Raw genomic sequence first — 23,422 nt, 5'->3', positions numbered from 1 at the left:
AATGTATGTTTGAGTACATGCCCATCAAAGACACTCTGAAAACACACCTGAAGCCCTGTAGCCCAACTTTCAACTAGATAGATAATGGAGACTAAAATGGGAGAAAGGGAGTTTTTATAAAGGCATTAGCCATGTGAAGAATGAGGTATAGTGGCAGAATACCGGATCACAATCAACAACATGGGTTCCCCTTGAAATTCTGCCACTGGCCTAGTGTGGATTTTAGTCACATTATCATCATTTCTAATCATTAGTCCTCATTCAACTATAAGGTGAAGGGTCAGTGGACATCCTCACTCTCTCTCTAGATATTGCTCAACTATACACATAACTATATACATAAGAGTCCCACTTGAGGTCAGATTATTAAAGGGCCAAAAAGTAGTGCTCAGAGAAGTTGCTTGGCCTTCCTGTTGAACCATACTCATATTTTCACATTATCATTAGTAAACTTGCTTTAAAATTTTTTTCTTACTAAACTCCATTTTAAGATTTAAAATAAATCTTATCAGTAAATATCCTCAATTGTGAATTAAAGTCCAACCTGATTTTATTATACTTATTTTTAAATTACATGTACTAGTTTTGTAGACTTCAAAAAGTAATACAGATGTGCTTTAGAAAATTAGAGACATTTGAAAAATCATAAAATCATATGTGATTTTACTATTCTATGATTTAAAACACTGATAATATTGTGGCACATATTCTTTTAAGCATATGTACTGGAGTTAACACATCGATATGTATATTCAGGTAGTTATAAATACATAATGGATATATAGTATACATATGAAAGCAACATAGTCATATAGTAGCTTTTTTGTGAGTGGTGGGGCTTGAACTCAGGATTTAGGCACTATCCTTGTGCTTTTTCACTCAAGTATAGTGCTCTTTGAACCACAGCACCACTTCCAGTTTTCTGAAAGTTAATTGGAGTTTCATGGACTTTCCTGCCTAGGCTGGCTTTAAACAGAAATCCTTAGATCTCACCCCCTGAGTAACTAGGATTACAGGCATGAGCCACTGGTGCCCACTCATACAGTGTTTTAATAATATGCTTAGTTCCTTAAAATTTAATATGATTTATATAGGGCAATTAAATATTTCCAATTGCATTATTTATTTTGTTTTCTTGTGGGCCTCAAATCTAGGATCTTGCACATGTTAAAAGAATCTACCACAGAGCTACACTTCTAACCCTAATGGGATAATTTTTATGGTTCTGACATGTTCTATATCACCTTGATTCAAACCTCAGTTCAAAGTATATAGTATATATATTACATTCATTATAAGCCTCTTTTGTCCGTGGTACTGAAATTTCAAGACTTTCTGTTTTCCAGGGACCTCTGGAGAAATCCTTACAAAGTTCTTCAGTTTCAGAAAGACAGAGAAATGTGGAGCACAAGGTGACTGCCATTAAAAACAGTGTCCAGGTAAGTTATCCCCTGCGGATACGTTTCAAAGGCAACTTACTGCTCCCACACTTGGAGACTTTCTGATGCAGGCCCACACTTAGCACACAGAAAAACCATTGGATAATTTGTTAGTAAGACTCCTCACACATACCATGTTGGTATGAGGAGAATTTATTTGTGGGAAGCTTTTCAACTCTAATTTGAACTTCTCTGATTTAGAGCTATCAGATTATCTATTTCTTTTTGAATATACTTTAGCACTTTATATTAAATGTGTCATATCATCAAAGTTTTGTTACTAATCTGTAATATATCATTACCCTTTGAATATCTGAGGGTCCTATATGCCTTTCATTAGATATTGACAATTTTTGTCTTTTTTCCCCTCCAATTCAGTCTGCTCACATTCATTTCACTGATCTCAGAAAATATTTTCAAGGTAAAATTAACTTTCCACCCTTTTATATGCAAAAAAATGTTACTTTTCCTTTCCAAAGTTTACATAGCTTGCAATGAACTTTAAACTACATTGTCTGAAAAGTAGGCAGAGAAGTTAAAGAATGTATTTCTAAGCATTTGCTCCCAGTGATCAGATTCTCTATAGCAAGTTAAACAGGCTCACAGAAGTCTCTGCTGATAACATTACAATCAGGTTCTCAAGATGCATTCAGCCCTAATTGCCTCAGTACATTACAGTGTTCCAACCAAGGACATGACTGACTGTACACATGCATTACTACATGTTATTGTTTTATCATAGTAAAAATATTAAACACATTAATCCGATAAACAATTTTGTTCTTTGAATGTTGCATATAACATATATATGTTATCTAGCTAGCTATCAGTGGTACTGGGGATCAAACCCAGTACCTCACATGTGCTAGGCAAGCACTCTACCACTGAGCTACACCTAAGCCTCTTATGTTCCTTATAATTTCCAAGACTTATGTACCACAGAGGCCTACTTTATTGAGTCCTAACCCCATCTCTTTTTCACACGTACACACCACCCCATCTGCTGTGAGAGTTGCCTACTTAGGGCTTCTGTGGAGTCTTCCACCGTTAACTCCAGGCTGCCTTCAGACAATGACCAGATAAGACAGGTGGCTAAACCCCTTGTCTTAAGCTGAGGTTAACTCTGTAATGCAGGTCATGCTCCTGGATCCCTTACAGAAGTAGACCGAAGTTAGACCATAGTGAAGATGCCATACTCTCCTCCATCTTATCCTTCCCCTTCATACCTTTATCCTGAGAACACACCTCCAACAAATTCTAGGAATCTAATTCCTATCCCAGGCTCTTGATCCAAGAAACCCTGATTTACAGATAGCCAAAATGGTGTCTGTCCATCAATATACAACTCCCCTCTCTTTACAAGTTCCATCTTCCCATGCTCTGGAGTAAGATGCTTCTATAAGGATCCTCATCTCATCATGAGACTTTTTGAAGGTCATTGCTGGGCATTTTCAAATTTGCAGTCACTAAAATCTGAACATGTTTGACTTTTTGGAGTTGTTGTTTAATGTACTTTTCATTCATTTTGGTGTGTTTTTATTAGAAGATTCTATATTACCTTCTTTCAGCTTTTACTTTTGAAATCAAAGCATAAAGACCAGGGGCTGGGAAGTTGGCTCAATGGTAGAGTGCTTGCCTTGCATGCATGAGGCCCTGGGTTCGATTCCTCAGCACCACATAAGCAAAAAGAAAAAAGCCGGACGTGGTACTGTGGCTCAAGTGGTAGAGTGCTAGCCTTGAGCTGAAGAGCTGAGGGACAGTGCCCAGGTCCAGAGTTCAGGCCCCACAACCGGACCCCCCCAAAAAAACCCTCAGTATATCTGTGCTTTAAAACTATCGTATTTTACTTTGTTACATTTTCCTGGGCATATGGATTTCCTGTCTTTTTGCACCCTGTAGTCTTCCACAGGTCTTTGTTATTCAGAAATTTAATATTTAAGTGAAATGCTGTGCTATTAGAATGAATTGAAAAAAGTGAAACTGGTGAAGGCAGACTAGATTAGAAATCAAGTTTTAGTATGTCTTATTATATGACTTTTTTTTTTTTGGTTCCCTCCCCACCTCCCCAACTCCTCCCTCCCGGCCCCGAAGTTGTAAAGTTCATTTTCAACATAGTGTCTTATACATTTCATTGTTACAATGGGTCAACCTGTATCCTTATTTCAGCATTTTGTTATTTCCCTTCCTCTCTCCAAATTAGAAAAATGTATATACAAGATGCAGGGCACCGGAATCAAATACAGTGAAAACAGTGGTTATACCATGGGGGAAGAACATAAAAAAGAAATAAAAAATCACATAGTATATTAAAAACTTATCTTTGTCTCTGTTAATAAGTTTTTATCTTGTAGAGAGTCTTCAGAAATGTACTGTATGAACTTGCCTCATTTCTTTTTTCTTATTGTGAAAATACTGTACAGAGGGGTTACAATTACATGGACAAGATAATGAGTACATTTCTTATCAAGCATTGTAGCCTCCTTCTTTGTTTACCCTTCACATCCCTTCCCAGCCTCCCCTCCACCCCCCCACCCAATCCTCCCACTTCCTCCTCTTCCTCCCCCCCCCCCCCACCAACATTGTAAAGCTCCTTTTCGACATGACAACTTGTACTTCTCATTGTTGCAACAGGTCCACCTGTATCCTTAAATGACTTGTTTTTCCCCATCTCCTCTACAAGTTATACTGACATCAAATATAGTGAAAGCAGAGGTTATACTGTGGGGGAGGGACATACAAAGCTACAAAGACACAATCTTATAAATGCATTAGAAACAAATGCATGAAAGAAACGAAAACATTAAAATACATATCTAAGGATTCATTTTCCTAACATCACATTATCTGACCTTTTACGCTTGATTCATACATTTACTAGATATTGCAAATAAGGGAAACCATGGCACCTATGTTTCTTTGGGCCTGGCTTACTTCACTTAATATAATTTTTTCCAAGTTTTTCCATTTCCTAACAAATGGGGCAATGTCATTCTTTCTGATGGAGGCATAGAATTCCATTGTGTATAGATACCACATTTTCTTGATCCATTCATCTACTGAGGGGCATCTGGGCTGGTTCCATATCTTAGCTATGGTAAATAATGCTGTAATAAACATAGTTGTGCTGATAGCTTTAGTGTGGTCTTGTTTGTAAACATTTGGGTAAATGCCCAAAAGTGGGATTGCTGGGTCAGAGGGGAACTCTATGTGAAGTCTTTTGAGGAACCTCCATACTGCTTTCCAAAGTGGTTGAACAAGTTTACATTCCCAACAATGAAGTAAGGTTCCCTTCTGTCCACATCCCCTCCAGCATCTGTTGCTGTTAGAGTTCTTGATTTTTGCCATTCTAACTGGAGTGAGGTGGTATCTCAATGTTGTTTTGATTTGCATTTCTTTTATGGGGATTTTGAGCATTTCTTCATGTGTCTATTGGCCATCCTTCTTTCTTCTTCAGAGAAGTTTCTCTTTAAGTCTTTAGCCCACTTATTTATTGGGCAGTTGTTTCTTTGAGGATTTGTTGTTGGGGGATTTAATTTTTTGAGTTCAAAGTATATTTTAGATATGAGACCCTTGTCTGTCATATGGCTAGTGAAGATCTTCTCCCAATACGTGGGCTTTCTATTGATCTTGCTAGCTATGTCCTTTGCCATGCAGAAGCTCTGCAACTTCATGCAATCCCATTTGTCCAACCTCTCTTTGATTTGTTGTGTTTCCGGGTCTCTATTCAGAAAATTTCGGCCTGAGCCAAGGAGACCTAGGGTTTCTCCTATTCCATCCTGTAATGTTTTCAGAGTGTCTGCTTTGTCTTCGAGGTCTTTGATCCAATTTGAGTTGATTCTGGTGCAGGGTGATATATAAGGATCTAGCTTTAGTTTTCTACATGTAGTTAACCAATTTTGCCAGCACCATTTACTGAAGAGGCTGTCTTTCTTCCATTCTATTGTTTTAGCTCCCTTATCGAAGATTAGATGGCTATAGGTCTGTACGTTCATTTCTGGGTTTTCAATTCTATTCCATTGGTTCTGAGGTCTGTTCTTATGCCAATACCAAGCTGTTTTGATTACTATGGCTTTATAGTAGAGTTTGAAATTTGGTATTGATATTCCTCCAGCAGTGTTCTTTCCGTTGAGGAGTGTTTTTGCTATTTGGGGTCTTTTATTGTTCCATATGAATTTTTGGATTGCCTCTTCTATTTACTTGAAGAATGAGGTTGGAATTTTGATAGGTATCGCGTTGAATTTGTAGATAGCCTTGGGAAGTATTGCCATTTTCACAATGTTAATCTTTCCAATCCGGGAGCATGGGAGGTTTTGCCATTTTTTAAGTTCTGTGTTGCTCTCCTTTTTCAAGATTTTATTATTATATGACTTTGTGCCTCACTATTTTCACCTGAAAAGTGATTTTTTTTAATTTTCCAGGTTACCAAAAGATAGTCTGTGTGAGGTTGAAGCTTGGCAAAATTTGTTGAAAATTTTATAGCTGTTATTGTTATGCAGATAATATACTGTGTTGTCAATAGTTTGTACTTTTCTTTGCTAAAAATTTCTAAATGTCAATAAAGTCATTTGAGAGAGTGAGAGGACAAGGAGAAGAGTGATCATTGCTAATGCTTTTGCTCATGATGCCAGACACTTACTTAAACAATTTAACTCACATGATCATGAAGTAGAGACACTTAATATCCTCTTTTCTCTCCATGATTCCAGAGAGATTTTCTCAAGGTCAGCTTAATAAGTCATAGAATTGGGACAAATTCTTTTTTTTTTTTTTTTTTTTTTTGCCAGTCATGGGGTCTGAACTTTGTGCCTGAGCACTCTCTCTGAGCTCTTCAGCTCAAGGCTAGCGCTTTACACTTGAGCCACAGTGCCACTTCTGGCTTTTTTCTGCTTATGTGATGCTTAGGAATCGAACCCCTGGCCTCATGCATGCAAGGCAATCACTCTACCACTGAGCCACCTTCCCAGGCCCGGGACAAATTCTTTCTACTTCAACATTTGATACCTTCATTAACTAGTAACCTAACTAAATTTAGAATTTGTGGAGAAAGGATTGGGGGTGGAACAATGTAATTTTTTTTGTAATAGAAAGACCTAGTAGAAAACTTTTTGGAATAAGTAATTAGAACTTTTGACTTTCTAAGAGAAAAGTAGTAGTCTGAAATCTAGGCAACAGTGGGTCTAGCTTTGGTAAAGGGTGGCAGACAGCTGGATGACCAGACTTCCCACCAAACTCTTCGAGAAAAAGTCATGTACCTTTGGACACTTTAACACTTAAGTCACTTGCCATGTTTCTTCAACCAAAAAAAGCAAGGTAAAATACTTCACTTTTGTGAGGACTAAACAAGATAGTATTTGAAAAGCTTTTAGTGCAGATCTTGACACTGAATCACTGTTACGACTGAATAGGGAACATCACCAGGTTTAGAGACAAGTGAAATAAAAAATCTCAAAGACAGGAACAAACAGGAGAAAGTCTAAGTATATGTTAAGATGTAGAAAGAAAAAAATATTTAGGCCCAATTGTTACTAATTACAGCATATTTGAAGGGGCACTTAAACAAAAAGTGATCACCGAATATTAATACATAGGTAAAAGAATTGCCCAAGAGATCTTAAGAGAGCAAAAACACATATTTCTTCTTTTAGAAGTTTTATTCCATCACATGGAACGAATTGAGAAGAGATGAGACTTCAAATAATTCCTTTCCAAACACAAAGATAAAGGTAGATGGAAGAGAAATTTCAGCCTGATTTTTCTAGCATTTTTCAATTTTGATATGAATCAGCTTTTTCAAAGACATGACCACTATAGTCTTTGGATGCCATTGGAGATTGAAGCACTAGTGTATTATTTTAAAATACTTCTGATATTGTTTCGTTGCCATGCTTTTGACTGAGTGTATTTTCTTTTGTGTATAGATGACAGAACAAGACACCAAATACTTAGAAGACCTGCAAGATGAATTTGACTACAGATATAAAACAATTCAGACAATGGGTAAGTTTTTGTTCTGTCTGTAACTCTACCTTAGAACATAAAAGCAGCATTACTATTAAGTATTTCTCCTTACTGACAGAGTTGATCTGCAAATTTGATCTGCTTCCTTAAATGAGCTTTTTTCTTTAAATAGGATGTAACAGAGTGTATTACTTTGTCTTTGCTTCTTCTCTTTACATATATATATATATATATATATAAACATTCAATTGTATGTTTATATATTACCATCCAATTGTATATTACCATCCAATTCCAAATAAATTTCAAATTTCATGAATGATCACCCCTACTTCAATATACATCTCCCCCAAATATGAATGTTCTCCAAAAGAATCAAAATACCACAACTAACTAAAGTAAAATAACTGACTAGTATGATAAATTAATTACTAATATAATCTCTGGGTATTTCTTTTCAATATCATCTTGAAGAATTGTAAAGTAGAAATATGAAATATGAAAGAAAATTCAGAAAATAAAAAAGAGCCTTAAAAATATAAATCACACAAAGAAAATCACACAATCTATAGATAGCCTTTTCCCTGTGCATTTCCCTGTGCATGTAATAAGTATATCTATGTACCTTTTTTATTTTTAAAAATGTACTTTACTTTTATTATAGAGGGTATATACAGAGGGCTTACATTTGCATGAGTCAGGTAATAAGTAGATTCCCTTCCATGCTGTGTCATCTGTTCCCTCATTCTCTCCCATTCCCTCCCTCCCATTTCCACCCATGAGTTGTATAGTCCGCTGTCCAATGTCCAGTACGCTCCACTGCTGCACTTCTTCACCATTTTTCCTCGAGTTCAGTGCCCCACACCCTCCTACAGATATACACGGGGAATACACAGTATATAAGGTAAAAAATACAGAATCAAAGAATACAGAGTCATCAGAAAAATAAAAATCAAATTTAAAAAGTCTTTTGTTTCCATACCTTAGGAGTTCATTTCAGTATGTGTATTATTTTATATAAATATGAAGAGGTGTGTAGGTATTGCACCTTTGTGATTCCTTCCTAAGACTATCCTCTTTTGGTCTCACTATATGTGAATCTAGAATCCTGTGTAATTTCTACTTATTAAAAAAATCCTTATATAGAGTTTTGTGTATTTCATTTTAAAGTTTCCCATGTCAAAAAATATAAGGGCATTGAAATCTATTTGATTCTCTTTCTATGGTTGAGATTGTTTTCAATTTCTTTTAAAGAAATGGACAGAGAAAAGTGAACAAGATACAAGACTTAAGATTTACAAGTGATAATGGATTAATAGTTTAAAGTATGCTGCAATTAGTAGGACAATTGACAACATTCCAATTAGATCTAGAGTGGTTGACAGGTTGGTACCCAGGAGAATTTACTGATGTTGACCACTGTATGCAGACCATAGAGGATGCTGGGTAAGGAATATGGGACTCTATTACTTTGAAGCTCCATTGTATTATTTCAAAATAATTTGTAAAAAAAAAAACAGGTCAGATACAAATCTTAAACTTACAATAGCTTCTTTATTAATATGTTAAAATGTATTGTGAGGGAAGTACAGATGATTGTGATCACATGTTCAACTTTTTCTCAGCGAAGTGTTCTTTGTTTTTCTTGAATCTTCAGTATGTTTTGACTTTCATGAAATACTATTCACATGTCCATGACTCTTTGTATTTTGTCCTTCAAAAGAAATAGCACAAACATGATTTTAATTAATTACCAAAGGATCCATGATCCTAAGAGGGTTCAAGATAACGATAAATTTAATCAGGCATTGTCATTTATCAAAGACAACATCATCCTAAATTCCATATATAAACTAACATAAACTACTAACCTTAAAATTAGCATATAACAAAGTACACTATTTTAAATTTTTAAAAAAGCTATTTTAAATTTAGGATATTATCATTTGAGTTACTTTAGTATTTCCCAGTGATTCATGGGCTTTATAAAGAATAAAATGATCATTTTAATCCCTTAAATTAGTATTATTTACTTTGTTCTTTCCTGTCTCTTATAAGAGAAATGAAAGATGGGAAGATAAATTATAGTGAAGACAGGAAATTATCTAATGGAATTCTCAATTGATAAAATGTTACTTAAGCAAGATTTTGCCACAGGTGGCACTGAAGAGTTAGAGAGTTCTTGAGTGAGGGTTTGTCTTGAGGCAGACTTGGTTTTCAGGAGTAGAGAGCTTTTGTCTCTAAATTGTATTTCTTCCCTTTGTAGATCAGGGTGACAAGAATAGTCTTCTAATGAATCAGGAAGTATTGACGCTGCAAGAAATGCTAAACAGCCTGGACTTCAAGAGAAAGGTAAGTGGAGAATTTGAATGTGGTCATTTGCCCACTTTTCTCCTTTTCCTAAATCTAATCCTACTGAAAATAAGCAAGTTCTTAGACATGCTCAATTCCATTAACACGAATCAGTAAATCCCAGTGAGGTTTCTAAGACTCATACTTTGCTGTTAGATATGTTTCTCTTAATAACATTGCAAAGCCAAACCTCTCTGGACACTTATCTTGCTTATGTGATACATAGCTACACTGTAGCTATCATAAATTTCAAAAAGGAAATTTTGCTCAGTTGTGGGCTGTTGGGTTTGTTTGTTTGGTTGGTTGGTTGTTTGTTTGTTTGTTTGCTGTTTCAGACATAGCTATTTTAGGGGCTATTCTTAATGTTAAGAAGGGGTTATACTGCATATAAATAAAAGAATTACTTTATGACTATTACACTTTTATTGGAAGAAATAGTGTTCTAGTTTCACTTTTGAGAAATGACAAATTCTTAGATTTCAGAATAGCTCATTTGCAACTGAATATATTAAATCTAACCTCTTCCCAAAGAGAGGAAGAATTGTTTTATTTTGTCTGTATTTGGTTCAATGAGATATTTTTTTAAAAGGGAAATATCTCTATTTTAATGTTTAACTCAATGAAGGTAAATGAAATTGATATTTAACCAATAACTGATAAATCAATTGATAAAATGTTACTTAAACAAGATTTTGCCACATATATAAAAGTTATAAAAGTATAAAAGTTATTTTTACCCTACAATTAATTATAGGCAGGTACAAATTGTTTTATAAGAACACAATAAGAAGCCAGGTGCCAGTGGCTCATGCCTGTAATCCTAGCTACTAACGAGGCTCAGATCTGAGCCTCAGATCTGAGGATCACAGTTCAAAGCCAGACTGAAAGACAGCCCGTGAAACTCTTATCTCCAATAAACCACCAGAAGACCAGAAGTGGTACTGTGACTCAAGTGGTAGAGCGCTAGCCTTAAGCTGAAGAGCTGAGGGACAGTGCCCAGACCCAGAGTTCAAGACGACCAACCAAAAAGCAAACAAACAAAAAAACCCACAGTATTTACTCCAGGAGAAAACTTAATGTTTTATGCATAATGTGTGATATATATGTTGTTTTATCTTAGAAATAAGATTTTGAGGACAGAAGGAACCTTCGAAACAATTCAGTTCATCTCCTGATTGTTCAGATGAGATGATCAATTTTCAGTGAGGCTAAATCTTTTGCCCACATTCACATAGCCGTGGCAAAGCCAGAAAGAAATGCTCATCTTCTAATACTTTCATCTTTGAAAGTTAGGCTTTTCTACTATGCCTCCCTAAGTCCAAATAAAGTTCTAATAAAAATTAACACAAATTCTGGCACCAGTGGCTCATGCCTGTAATCCTAGCTATTCAGAAGGCTGAAATTTGAGGATCGTGATTTGAAGCCAGCCTGGGAAGGAAAGTCTGTGAGACACTTATCTCCAATTAACCACCAGAAAAACTGCAGTGGTACTGTGGCTCAAGTGGTAGAGTTCTAGCCTTGAGTGAAAAAGCTCAGGGACAAAGCCCAGACCTTGGCTTCAAGCCCTATGACTGAGCAAAAAAAATTAAAAAATTAACAGAGGATTAAATTTTTAGTCAGTATATTCACAATAAATGAATAATCATATTTTAGAAAATCTAAGTTACACTTGTAAACATTCTTTAAATATGTGGCATTATGACTACAAGACTCACTCTTGTAACAGAAATGACCAATTCTGCATACTAACACTGAAAATGTATTATGAGAATGTGAAACTCTGGCCATTCTTCTTTCTTAATATCATCATCTAATTGCAATAATACAATTGAAAAGTCAGTGCATGGCAAAAAGAAGCAAAATATTTGCTCAAATGGCTGTTGCTTTGGCAAATCTCTTTCATGCCTCATCTTTGTTTGTAGGAAGCTCTCAGTAAGATGACCCAAATAGTCAATGAAACAGACTTGTTGATGAACAGCATGCTGATTGAAGAGCTGCAGGACTGGAAAAGGAGGCAGCAGATTGCCTGCATTGGAGGTCCACTCCATAATGGGCTGGACCAACTTCAAAACTGGTAAAGTGAATTGACTTTAGTTTCTAGAGAAAACCACAGGAAGTTACACACACATACACACACACACACACACACACACACACACACACACACACACACACACACACACACACACACCCTTTACACACACACACACCCTTTACTATCTCTCAGCCAGAAAATACAAATTTACTAGAAGCTTCCCGATGGCATACTAGAAGATAGTTAGACATAGAGATAGAAAATTATTTTTTTGTCAGACCTGGAGCTCAAATTCTGGGTTTGGGTGCTGCCCTTGAGCTCCCTTTTGTTAAAACTAGTGCTCTACCACTTGAACCACAATGCCACTTCCAGCTTTTTCTGTGATTAATTGGAGACTTTGTTGTGCAGGCTGGCTTTGTACTGTGATCTTCCCATCTCAGCTTCCTGAGTAGCTAGGATTACAAGTGTGAGCCACTGGCACCCAGTGGAGATTTTCTTGGGGAGGAAAATGAAGCATTTTAAGAACACATAAAAGTTACTTAATTTTAACATACAAGCTATCATTCTTCAAACACTCAATGGAATGTCGAGCACTATTTTCTTTAGAAATCACTTTCTTTAAAGATACAATGAACATTTATTTCAAAATCTTGAAAATAGAGGTATCTTAATTTTAAGTATACATCTTAAGATATCAGAGCTAAGCATTAGTTTTGTATTTTCAACAGACATTTATTTTGTTAAGGATATTGATCAAAGGATACAACACTTCCACTGAAAAGAAGGAGTAATTTCAAGAGATCGGTTGTATTTAACAGTGACTGCAGTTGACAATCTCATATAGTTGAACATTAGTTTTTTTTAAAAGTAGATTTTACATGTTCATACCAAAAATAAGATAAAAGAAAAGAAAAACAACTATTGAGGTAATTCATGTTATTTAGTTTTGATTTAGCTGTCCCATTATGCACAAATACAGTGAAACATCATGCTGTGTACTTCAAATTTCACTTGTCAATTTTAAAACTTTTAGCTGTGTGCTGGTGGTTCATGCCTATAATCCTAACTGAGATTTCAAGATCATGGTTTGAAGCCAACTCTGGCAGAGTGGAGCTGTGGTTCCAGTAGTGAACTGCTAGCCTTGAGCCTCTGGACCAGAAAAAAAGAAATTTATAAACTATTAGCATACATTGAATCCCTTATTTATGTAGACACAAGCAATTACATTATAAGATACAACTCCATTAGAAGATAAAACTGTTTCTGAGGAGCTTCTACCTTATAAATAGTCAGTAAAACCATTTCATTGAATGAACACTTGGAAAATAAAAGAACAAAATATTCAGCTAAAACATAAGGTTGCACCTTTTTTTCAATATTGAGGATTGAAGTTAGTCCCTTGCTCTACCAGTTGAGCCACACCTCCAGTTTTCTGGCTTATAAGTGTGGTTTTTGTTGCTGTTGTTGTTTTGTTTTTTAAATCAGATCAGATCTCAAGCTTTTGCAAGAGCTAGCTTTGGACTTTAATCCTCCTACCTCCACCTTCTGAATAAATGAGATTACAGACATGTGCTACTACATTTTAGAATTGCCTCCTAAAAGAAAATTTTAATACAAAAAAAATCACACAGTAAACTGTGACACTCACAAAAAGCTCTGCCTGCCCAGGCATGCTTATAAAGTAAGGAGTGTGTAAGCCAAGCTCAGAGACACAAATGGCACATGTTTTCCCACATATGCAGAAGCTAGATCTAAAATAAACTGGGAAAATGATCAATTATACAGGACTCTAGGCATTCATACAGTGAGACCAAAAGATGATATTCTAAGGGGAGAAACACAAAGGCCCATTGTCTCTGATCATTTAACGCAGTTCTGATCAAAATGAAAAAATAAATAAGAGTAAGTATTGGAGGTATTTGATTCTCCAATCCCACTATATTATTATGAAAACAATATAAACAATAAAGAATTTTTAAAATAATGGTATTCAGACAAAAAACTGGCAGAGACTGGGCAATTCTTCCCATAGAACTTTATGTATAATACATTACATAGAAAGATTTATTATTGTGCCAACTGGACTTCTGGACTGAAATGAAGTGTTCTCTCCCACGGGTCATTGGAAACTCTTTACCTATTTCAGCCTTTCTTAGTTTTCCCTATTCTTCTGATTCAAGCCACCACTTTCATTTTTGAGATGAGATCACCACCTAAAGAAGAGAACTACATGCATTGCTAAAACTGTGTAATTTAGCCAGAAAAATCATTCGTCATTTCTAATGCTTAGAACTTAGAACTTGTACACAAACACATGTATGTACATACACCAACACATATATTTGTGTAAGAGGGAGCCAGTTTTACCTTTTTTCGCTATTCTTACACATAACATTCTTCATTTTATGTTTCTGCAGTCTTAAATTTGCTTATTTTCTTTTAAGTGAATGTCATATATGCTTAGCAGGCTTAAACAAAGGCCAATTAAAAGGTATTTGATTCTAGATATTGACAAAATTTCATACATGATATCTGTAATTGAAAGTATAAATTAGAAAATTGAGGCAAAAAAGAAAATTGAAAATGTTTTCACATATATAATGCATATTTAAGAAGGAATTGATTAGGAAAATAATAAAGACCTGTCACTAACCTTAATTGGAATTAAGTGATTCAATAACTACTTTAAAAATTGCTTAATAAATTACCATTTGTGAAACATGAATAGTTATTAAAGTGTTCAATCATTAAGTGGAAATGCTCTCATTTTCTGTTCAATAGCTTTACTCTATTGGCAGAAAGTCTTTTCCAACTCAGAAGGCAATTGGAGAAATTAGAAGAGCAATCTACCAAGATGACATATGAAGGTGATCCCATTCCGGTGCAAAGAATACACCTTCTGGAAAGAGTCACCTTCCTGATCTACAACCTTTTCAAGAAGTAAGTGAAGTGTTGATCAATGTCAGTGTTGATCTCTGTGGCATCCTCAGCTGCCTGAAGTTCTAATGTTTTAAGTAAGGAGTGGCAGACAAGCACTGAACAATGAGTTTCAGGAAGAAATTAATATAACCCTAACAAAGTTCCAGAAACCACATTTCTACTCCCTATGACTCCCCCGCCCCCACAAAGCTTCTCCTACCAGCTGACTCCTTTTTCCATGGACTCACCCCCCCATATCACCCACTTTACATTTTAGCAAAGATTTCAAGGGTTTCTTCTTAAGTGCGTATCAGGAAATGAAGTGAGGAGAGACTATGTGCTTAGAAGCTCACTGATGAAAACAACACTGCTACGTATCAGAAACCCTAACATTCAATCCAGAAATAACATAAAATTAACTGTATGTTTAATATGATGGAAATGGATCTTTACCAATGACTCAATTTATTATTGATTGTTGCTGCTTAGGGACAATCTTCAGGCATTTTCCTGCCTTCTTATAATGATTTATGGGAAGCTGTTGGAAAAACTGGAGTTCAGTAGGAACATCTTCTAGGTGTAGAAAAATTGGACTTTAGTAGACAATAGTATCCTGTTTCTCTGTAGTTTGCAGTTGGTCTACTCTCAAATAACGTGCTTTGTTTCCTTTTCATCTAGTTCATTTGTGGTTGAACGACAGCCCTGCATGCCAACCCACCCTCAGAGGCCAATGGTACTTAAAACCCTCATTCAGTTCACTGTAAAACTGAGGTAGGCATACCACATCCTATTGCTTCATGCCCATGAAGCCCCAGCTAATGTGCTTTACATTCAGCTATATTTTTTAGTGAGCACATGTTGTTGGCTCAGCACTGAGCTTTGGTAAATTCCTGAAAAACACAGCCCTGCTTGTCAAGAGCTTGACAGTGTGTGGGATATTAATGAGGACACGAGGGATATTAGCATGAAAGTGTGTGATTAATTGCTGAAAAAGCTAGCTTTAGAGAGGACTGGAGAGAAGAAGGGGAGCATTGCAGGAGAGTAAGCCTGAAGAATTAATGGCTTTGGACCCTGTTTTATAATAGTATGGGACCAGGGAGGGATAGAATAGAGAAGACAGATGGAGAACAGATTGTGGAAGTGTTGAATATCTTGTCCAGGAAATGTAGTAGCACATTCTTCCCATGATTTCCCAGGAACTGGCTTATTGTATTTTCACACACCGAACACCACAGTTTTCAGTATATTTCTTACTGTGCACCTGACTTAAAGACATAAGGCTTTGTGTTACTTTTTCTTTGTTTTAAATATGCATTTCCATTAGCATGAACAATCAAAACTACATTTTTCCTAACAATACTTAAAAGTTTAAGCTTGTTCAAAGATGTGGATAGTACCTTCAGACTGGAGGCATGTCTCAATAACAGAGTGCCAGCCATGGGCAAACAAAGCTCTTGATGTAAGAGCACAAAGCCAAGTTCAAGCCTCAGAAGTTCAAGGAGGAGGAGGCAGTATCAATACGGGGAAGGAGGAAAGAGAGGTAGCAGATATTTCTACCTTTTCTCAAGGTACCTTCACCAATGACATACTAAACTTAAGATGCCTGTTGACCAAAAAGGGAAACCAAAATTCTGAGTAATAAAAGTCTTTGAATAGGTACCACCTTGTATGTTTGTGGTGAGTGTCAGGGGTATAAACCATTAATTAGACTCTTTTATGAGGATCCTGTCTTCTGAGTGCTGAGTGTTCCTCATCTGTCTGAATTGTTTCCTCACTATCTTGTAGATGATCGATTATTTACTATGCAAGAGTTTCCTGAAAAACCTTTTCTACCATATAGCCTGTGCGTCTTCCTATGTCAAAGGGAGAGATGGAACTCTTACAGCCCAGCACAACCTTCCTGCAGCAGGGTAGAAAGGAAGCTATGGCTACACATCATCTTCATCCCCTACTATCAAGGACTTTTTACTCCACATATCTCAAACCCTGAAATCAATCTTGTGCTTTGTAGAGGATATTTAAGGAATCTGTGCAAGATTCCACCTATGCTTTGGTTTGAGCTATCTGTGGTCTATTATTTTAGGTCCCTAAGGCTGATGAGTTTTTGACATACTCTCTGTATTCCATCCGTTCTTTAATTTATGTAAGTCATGTCCACATTTCTCCTTTCCCCAGTCTTTGCTATAGCAGTTTCCAGGTACCTGGGTCTATACTGAGTATATATGAGGAGTTCAATATATGTTAAGTGAATGAGTAAGACCTGGGGTAAATGTGTTAGTAAACAAATGAGTAATCACATCTGCAGTGGCACTGAACCCACAGATAGACTCTAAGGAGGTCAGGAGAGCAAGAGAATAGAGGAGGGCTGACTTCCAAGGGAATTAAAGAAATTCTCATCTGAAACTTAATCACTTGGTTGTTTGAAGACCTTTTATAGTTACATTTTTTTGCTGTTCCTTAAAAATATTGTATATGCTTAGAGATTTCAAATATTATTGAACTTGAATTTCCCATATTCATTTCAGAGACCAGGTCCTTCTCAATATTTTCACCACAAAACACCACTGAAGTTTACAAAATGTGCTTTTACAATATTAATCTAATATGGAATAAATAGGCTTGTGAGGAATTTTCTTGTATCTATACATTTCACTCAGATTTAGACGTTAGGTGAAATAAAGAGCTGTTTTTCTGATTGAGCCAGTATATTAACTAGCATACATCAACTGAAGGACTATGCAAACATTTTTCAAATATATGTCAATAATATTTAGTGGTTGGTGTCAACATTAGTACTAATAGACTAAAGAGGAATCATGTATTAAAAGCACATCAACATATAACTGCACATAATATAAGTTAAATTTATATGTACATGCCATAAATATATTTCTTTTTTTTTCTTTTTTCTTTTTGGTCAGTCATGGGGCTTGAACTCTGGGCTTGGGCACTGTCCCTGCACTCTTCAGCTCAAGGCATGCGCTCTACTGCTTGAGCCACAGCACCACTTCCGGTTTTCTAATGGTTTTTGGAGATAAGAGTTGCACGACTTTCCTACCCGGGCTGGCTTTGAATGTGATCCTCAGATCTCAGCCTCCTGAGTAGCTAGGATTACAGGCGTGAGCCATGGGCACCTGGCTAAATATATTTCTTTAAATGTCAAAAATCCTTTTGACAGTTTTAACTTTGATTCTTTATTGTTTCTTTCCAGACTTCTAATAAAATTGCCAGAACTAAACTATCAGGTAAAGGTTAAAGCATCAATTGACAAGTAAGTTTTCTAATTTCATTTCAAAATGTAGCAATGTAACATTTTTAAATAAAATGTTCTTATTTCATACAATAATTTTGAACTTTCAGATTTACTTCTCTAACTTTCCATATCAATATCTTCAAGTATTTGATTTAGAGTTTAAACACTTAACAGAAGTTAAGACTTAATTCTTAAAAATTTACTATAACAACTTAAAAGGAAATTCTAAACAATATCCTGTAAAGTGTCCTAGAAATTTTGACTTGATCTATTAAATAGCTCATTTTAAAGAATCTTCTTGTTTTTACAGGAATGTTTCCACTCTAAGGTAAAATACTAATTTTGTAGAATTTTTTGTTACTCTCAAAATCAATATTGTACCTGAGACCATATAAATAGCTAAGGTTTCTCCCTAGCAACCGAAGATTTGTCCTTTGTGGAACTCATGTCAAAGCCATGTCTATTGAAGAATCTTCCAATGGGAGCCTCTCAGTGGAATTTAGGCATTTGGTAAGTTTGGCAGTAAAGTTACATAGGCTAATAATCAGTATTTTATTGTGTTTCATAGGTGAGATTAAAGGCTATAGTGAGAAGTAAAACATGCCATCACTGAAACAATAGAAAGGACACTGAAATTGTTTTGAAAGTTTTACTGAATAATTCTTTTAAATTTTAATTTATTTTATATTTTATTAGAAACAATTAGTTTTTATTATCACCAATTGGTGAGTTTCTTTTTTAAAAGAATTTTATTGTAAAGGTGATGTACAGAAGGGTTATAGTTACATAAGTCAGGTAATGAGTACATTTCCTTTTGAACAGTGTCACCCACTCCCTTGTTTTCTTTCGATTTTTCACCTCCCATTTCTCCTCTCCCAAAAGTTGTATAGTTAATTTCCAAAATCGTCTAGTGATATCATTGCTGAATTGGTTCACCCTTTGTCCTATGTTTCTGTGCTTCCTATTCCCTACCCCAAATCAGATAAACTTATATACAAGACAAAGGGCATAGAAATCAAATACAGCAACAAAAGGGAATAAAGCAAAGAAAAAAGGAAAGAAAGACGAAAAAAGGAACCATAAACAGTACAATAAAAAAAAAACTCACCCCAGAAGTGAACCCACAGACCTATAGTCACCTAACCTTCAATAAGGGAGCTAAAAATATAGAATGGAAGAAAGACAGCCTCTTCAGTAAATGGTGCTGGCAAAACTGGCTAAACTCCTGTAGAAAACTAAAGCTAGATCCTTCTATATCACTCTGCACCAGAATCAATTCCAGATTGATCAAAGACCTTGAAGTCAAAGTAGACACCCTGAAAGCATTACAAGAAGGAATAGGAGAAACTCTAGGGCTCCTTGGCACAGGCTGAAATTTTCTTAATAAGGACCCAGAAACACAGCAAATCAAAGAAAGATTGGACAAATGAGTTTGCATGAAACTGCAGAGTTTCTTCATGGCAAAGGACATAGCTAGCAAGATCAATAGAAAGCCCACAGATTGGGAGATCTTCACTAGCCATATGACAGACAAGGGTCTCATATCTAAAATATACTTAGAACTCAAACAACAAATCCTCAAAGTAACAACTGCCCATTAATAAGTGGGCTAAAGATTTAAAGAGAAACTTCTCTGAAGAGTAAATAAGAATGGCCAATAGACACATGAAGAAATGCTCAAGTTCTCTAGCAATAAAAGAAATGCAAATCAAAACAACATTGAGATTCCATCTCACCCCAATTAGAATGGCTATAATCAAGAACTCTAATAACAACAGATGCTGGAGGGGACGTGACCAAAAGGGAACCCTACTGCATTGTTGGTGGGAGTGTAAACTTTGGAAAGCAGTATGAGGTTCCTCAAAAGACTACACATAGAGCTCCCCTATGACCCAGCAATCCCACTTTTGGACATTTACACAAATGATCACAAACAAGGCTATACTAAAGCTACCAGCATAACTATGTTTATAACAGCATTATTTACCATAGCTAAGATATGGAAGCAACCCAGATGCCCCTCTGTAGATGAATGGATCAAGAAAATGTGATATATGCCTCCATCAGAAAGAATGGCATTGCCCCATTTGTTAGGAAATGGAAAGACTTGAAAAAATTACATTAAATAAACTAAGCCAGACCCAAAGGAACATAGGTCCCATGGTTCCCTTATTTGCAATAACTAGTATAAGTCTAGAACAAGCAGAAAAGGTCAAAAGCTATGTACATATGAACGTATAAGATGATGTTAAGTGACATGAACCCCAAATAGGGACACAAGTGGTTTCTTTCTTTTTTGGTATTGTATTTAACATATTTAAAATGTACTCTGTGATTTTTTTGTTTCTCTTGTATGTTCTTCCCCTGCAGTATAACCCCTGTTTTCACTGTATTTGATGTCGGTGCCCTGCAACTTGTGTATACATTTTTCTAATTTGGGGAGGGGAAGGGAAATAAGGATAAGGTAGACCCATTGTAACAATGAAATGTACAAGATACTATGTTGAAAATGAACTTTACTACTTGATGGGGGGAGGGAAGAGTTGGGAAGGTAGGGGGGGAAGGGATGGTAGGGGAAAAACAAAGGAGGAGGTAACAATGCTCGATAAGAAATGTACTCATTACCTTATTCATGTAACTGTAATGCCTCTGTACAGTATATTTACAATAAAAAAACATAAAAAATTTTAAAATTTAAAAAAACCTCTTGCTTCCATTTCTTGGAGTTCATTTCGATAAACATCATTTTATATAGCCATATACACATACCTATTGAGCTTGTGTGATCCTCTCCTAAGAATATCCTCCTTTGGTCACACTGTGTGAATGTTTAGAGTGCTGTTTAATTAATCATGTCTAAGAGTCTTTTATTATCCACTGAACTTACTTGTAGATTTGTAGGAGCATTCTAATTATTACAAATGAGGGAAAACATGTGTCCTATGTTTCTTCATGTCTGGCTTGCTTTGCTGCATATAATTTATTCCAAGTCTTTCCATTTCCTTATGAATGAGGCAATGTCATTTTTTTCTGATGGAAGAATAGAATTCCATTGTGTATGTATACCACATTTTTTTGTTCCATTCATCCCGCAAAGCATCTGGGTTGATTCCATATTTAGCTATGGTACACAATGCTGCAATGGACATGGTTTTGCTAGTGACTTTAATGTGGCCTGATTTGTAGTCATTTGGGATTGCTGAGTCATAGGGAAGCTCTGTGTTTAGTATTTTGAGCAACTCTGCCATACTGGTTGAACAAGCTTACATTCTCACCAACAGTATAGTAGCGTTCCCTTTTGGCTACATCCCCTCCAGTTAGTTTTCTTGATAATGGCCATTCTAACTGGGGTAAGGTGGAACCTCAGTGTTGTTTTGATTTGTACTTCTTTTATGTCCAGAGATATTGAACATCTCTTTGTGAAGAACTCTGAACTTTAATGCAGTCTGAGTTCTTAACAATAGTGATCTAATCTAAGTCTATGTAGTGTTGGTCAATACACTTGGATAATCTGTCTTAAAGTGAAAGAGCAATCTTGGTTTCATGTTTTAAACCAGTAACAACATGTATGGCTGAAATCACTCTCATTTTAGAACAGCTTGGGCAAATAGCATATTTCTAGGTATGCGTTATTGACATGTCTAGAAAGTTCTGACCCAACTTCATCCTGTTGCTGCTTGTGTTTACCACTTCCTCTTGACCTAGAGTTCTCTTCCTGTCTTCTTTCTAATTCTTTGTATGTTTTTAGATTCCTAAAGCCTACTGGTTTTCTTGCCACAAACATGTTACTACTCTGGTTTACTGGCATTTAGTAGAATATGGTCTGAATGTTAGGGTAACAGCTCTATAAAGTCTATTTTCTGAAAGATATATTTTTGGTTAACAGAACTATATCTGCCTATACAAACTTATGCCAGCCTTTGGTTTTTTATTTGGTTTTGGCTTGGTTTTTAGTACTTATTTATGTTGAATCCTAGCTAAGCAGTAAAGTCAGGTTCCAATGAGTTTGGAAGATATCTGAGCTACTGTTCTAGAAATCAAAAGTATGACCAAGAAAGTGATAACAATAGCAAATGATGCTTCTTCAGCTAAACCCTGTTGTCTTCTTTTCCAAAGCAACCGAAGGAAATGAAGTCCAGTGCTGGAAATAAAGGAAATGAGGTAGGAAATACTTCCTTCTCAAGAATTCTTCCAGAAATTGAATCCTGTAATACTTTATTCTTACAAAGATCTTAAGCTGCTTTATTTATGTAAAACCAAGTCCATGTTTCTTTAATTATAAACATAAAGTTTGATGACTGTACACAATATGCAACAATTTTAAAGGATAACATTAAAATAGCAAATCATAATACCCTCCAAAAGAAACATTTTTAAGCTTTTGGTACTTTATCATCAATGTTTTACTTATGTATGATTATTTTAAAAACATATCACATGCATTGTTTTGTAGCCTTTTGTTTGACATAGCAATTCATGTTGAATAGCTTTCTATGACTTTACTCTTAATTTATCCATAGCTTTGTTCTTAATAATTTATTTGTATTATATTGTATTTTATAAATATGTCACACATTTCTTTATCCAGCCCTCCAGAATAGTAAAATATCTTAAAAAGTCCTGACTTTCCCTTGGACTAAGGGCAAAACTAAAAAGTAATAAACTATTAAGTAAAAATCACTGATGAAAAACAATCCTACTAATTCACTGTATCAATTACCTTGTACTCTACCATGTGTGTTTCACCAGAAGAATAAAGTAACAAACTGATGCAGTCTGACTACTCATATATGAGTCAGTAGGTTACAGAGTGGTCAAACATTGAATTGAAACTGACCTTGAAAACCACCTATTGATTTGGGACATTTTCTAGATGATCTGCATGCCTATTTATATATTTGGAAGTAGAAAACCTGGGCTTGGGCAGTGACTCAAATGTGATCTTTGGCAAATGATTTGATGGAAAAATGTTGCTTTTTTTCCTTTAAGAGACCAAGAAATAATAATGTTCCATATTTAGATATAGCATATGTACGACAACCTACATAATGCAGTTATACAGCTTTGAGGTTCATTTCCGGTGCAGTCTGTATGGATCCAATCTTCTGGCTTTACAATCACAGCTGCTAGGAATACACAATTTTTAATTATTTGGAAAAAAGCACATTGTAAATAAAAAATTGTAAGTAGATAGAATAAATTCGAGACACCTAATGTACAGCATGTTGACTGTAGTTAATGATGACATATTATGGTCTTAAAATTGCTAAAACAGTGAATGATGTGATCATAAAAACAATGACTATATGAAATAATGTATATGTTAGCTAGTGTTAGTATTATGCAAGGTATATAGACTTCAAAGTAGGTTGATGTAAATATATATAGTAAATATGCATATATAGCACAGTATGATTATATTATGCATGCATTGTATGTATGCATGCTAATAATCATAATATAAAA

At 35.5% G+C, this 23,422-nt stretch overlaps 1 protein-coding gene across 4 annotated transcripts in view; it reads left to right on the top strand.

The window, feature by feature from the left end:
* The window catches only part of Stat4 (signal transducer and activator of transcription 4), a 122,338-nt gene that overhangs the window by 74,878 nt on the left and 24,038 nt on the right, over positions 1–23,422 (top strand). For 3 of the 4 annotated variants that reach the window (XM_069995681.1, XM_069995682.1, XM_069995679.1), the window contains 10 exons: positions 1,347–1,439; positions 7,358–7,436; positions 9,664–9,749; positions 11,672–11,823; positions 14,566–14,724; positions 15,382–15,474; positions 17,915–17,974; positions 18,267–18,284; positions 18,361–18,466; positions 22,073–22,117. In XM_069995681.1, coding sequence (XP_069851782.1) covers positions 1,347–1,439; positions 7,358–7,436; positions 9,664–9,749; positions 11,672–11,823; positions 14,566–14,724; positions 15,382–15,474; positions 17,915–17,974; positions 18,267–18,284; positions 18,361–18,466; positions 22,073–22,117 — 891 coding nt within the window. The remainder of the gene's footprint in view (positions 1–1,346; positions 1,440–7,357; positions 7,437–9,663; positions 9,750–11,671; positions 11,824–14,565; positions 14,725–15,381; positions 15,475–17,914; positions 17,975–18,266; positions 18,285–18,360; positions 18,467–22,072; positions 22,118–23,422) is intronic. The other variant, XM_069995680.1, reaches the window with a different exon arrangement.

The sequence above is a fragment of the Dipodomys merriami genome, unplaced genomic scaffold, assembly GCF_024711535.1.
Source record: "Dipodomys merriami isolate MVZ:Mamm:240054 unplaced genomic scaffold, mDipMer1.0.p SCAF_49, whole genome shotgun sequence".
In the NCBI taxonomy this organism is placed as follows: Eukaryota; Metazoa; Chordata; class Mammalia; order Rodentia; family Heteromyidae; genus Dipodomys; species Dipodomys merriami.
Note: the sequence above shows the minus strand (reverse complement) of the source record. Positions and strands in the feature narration are given on the sequence as shown.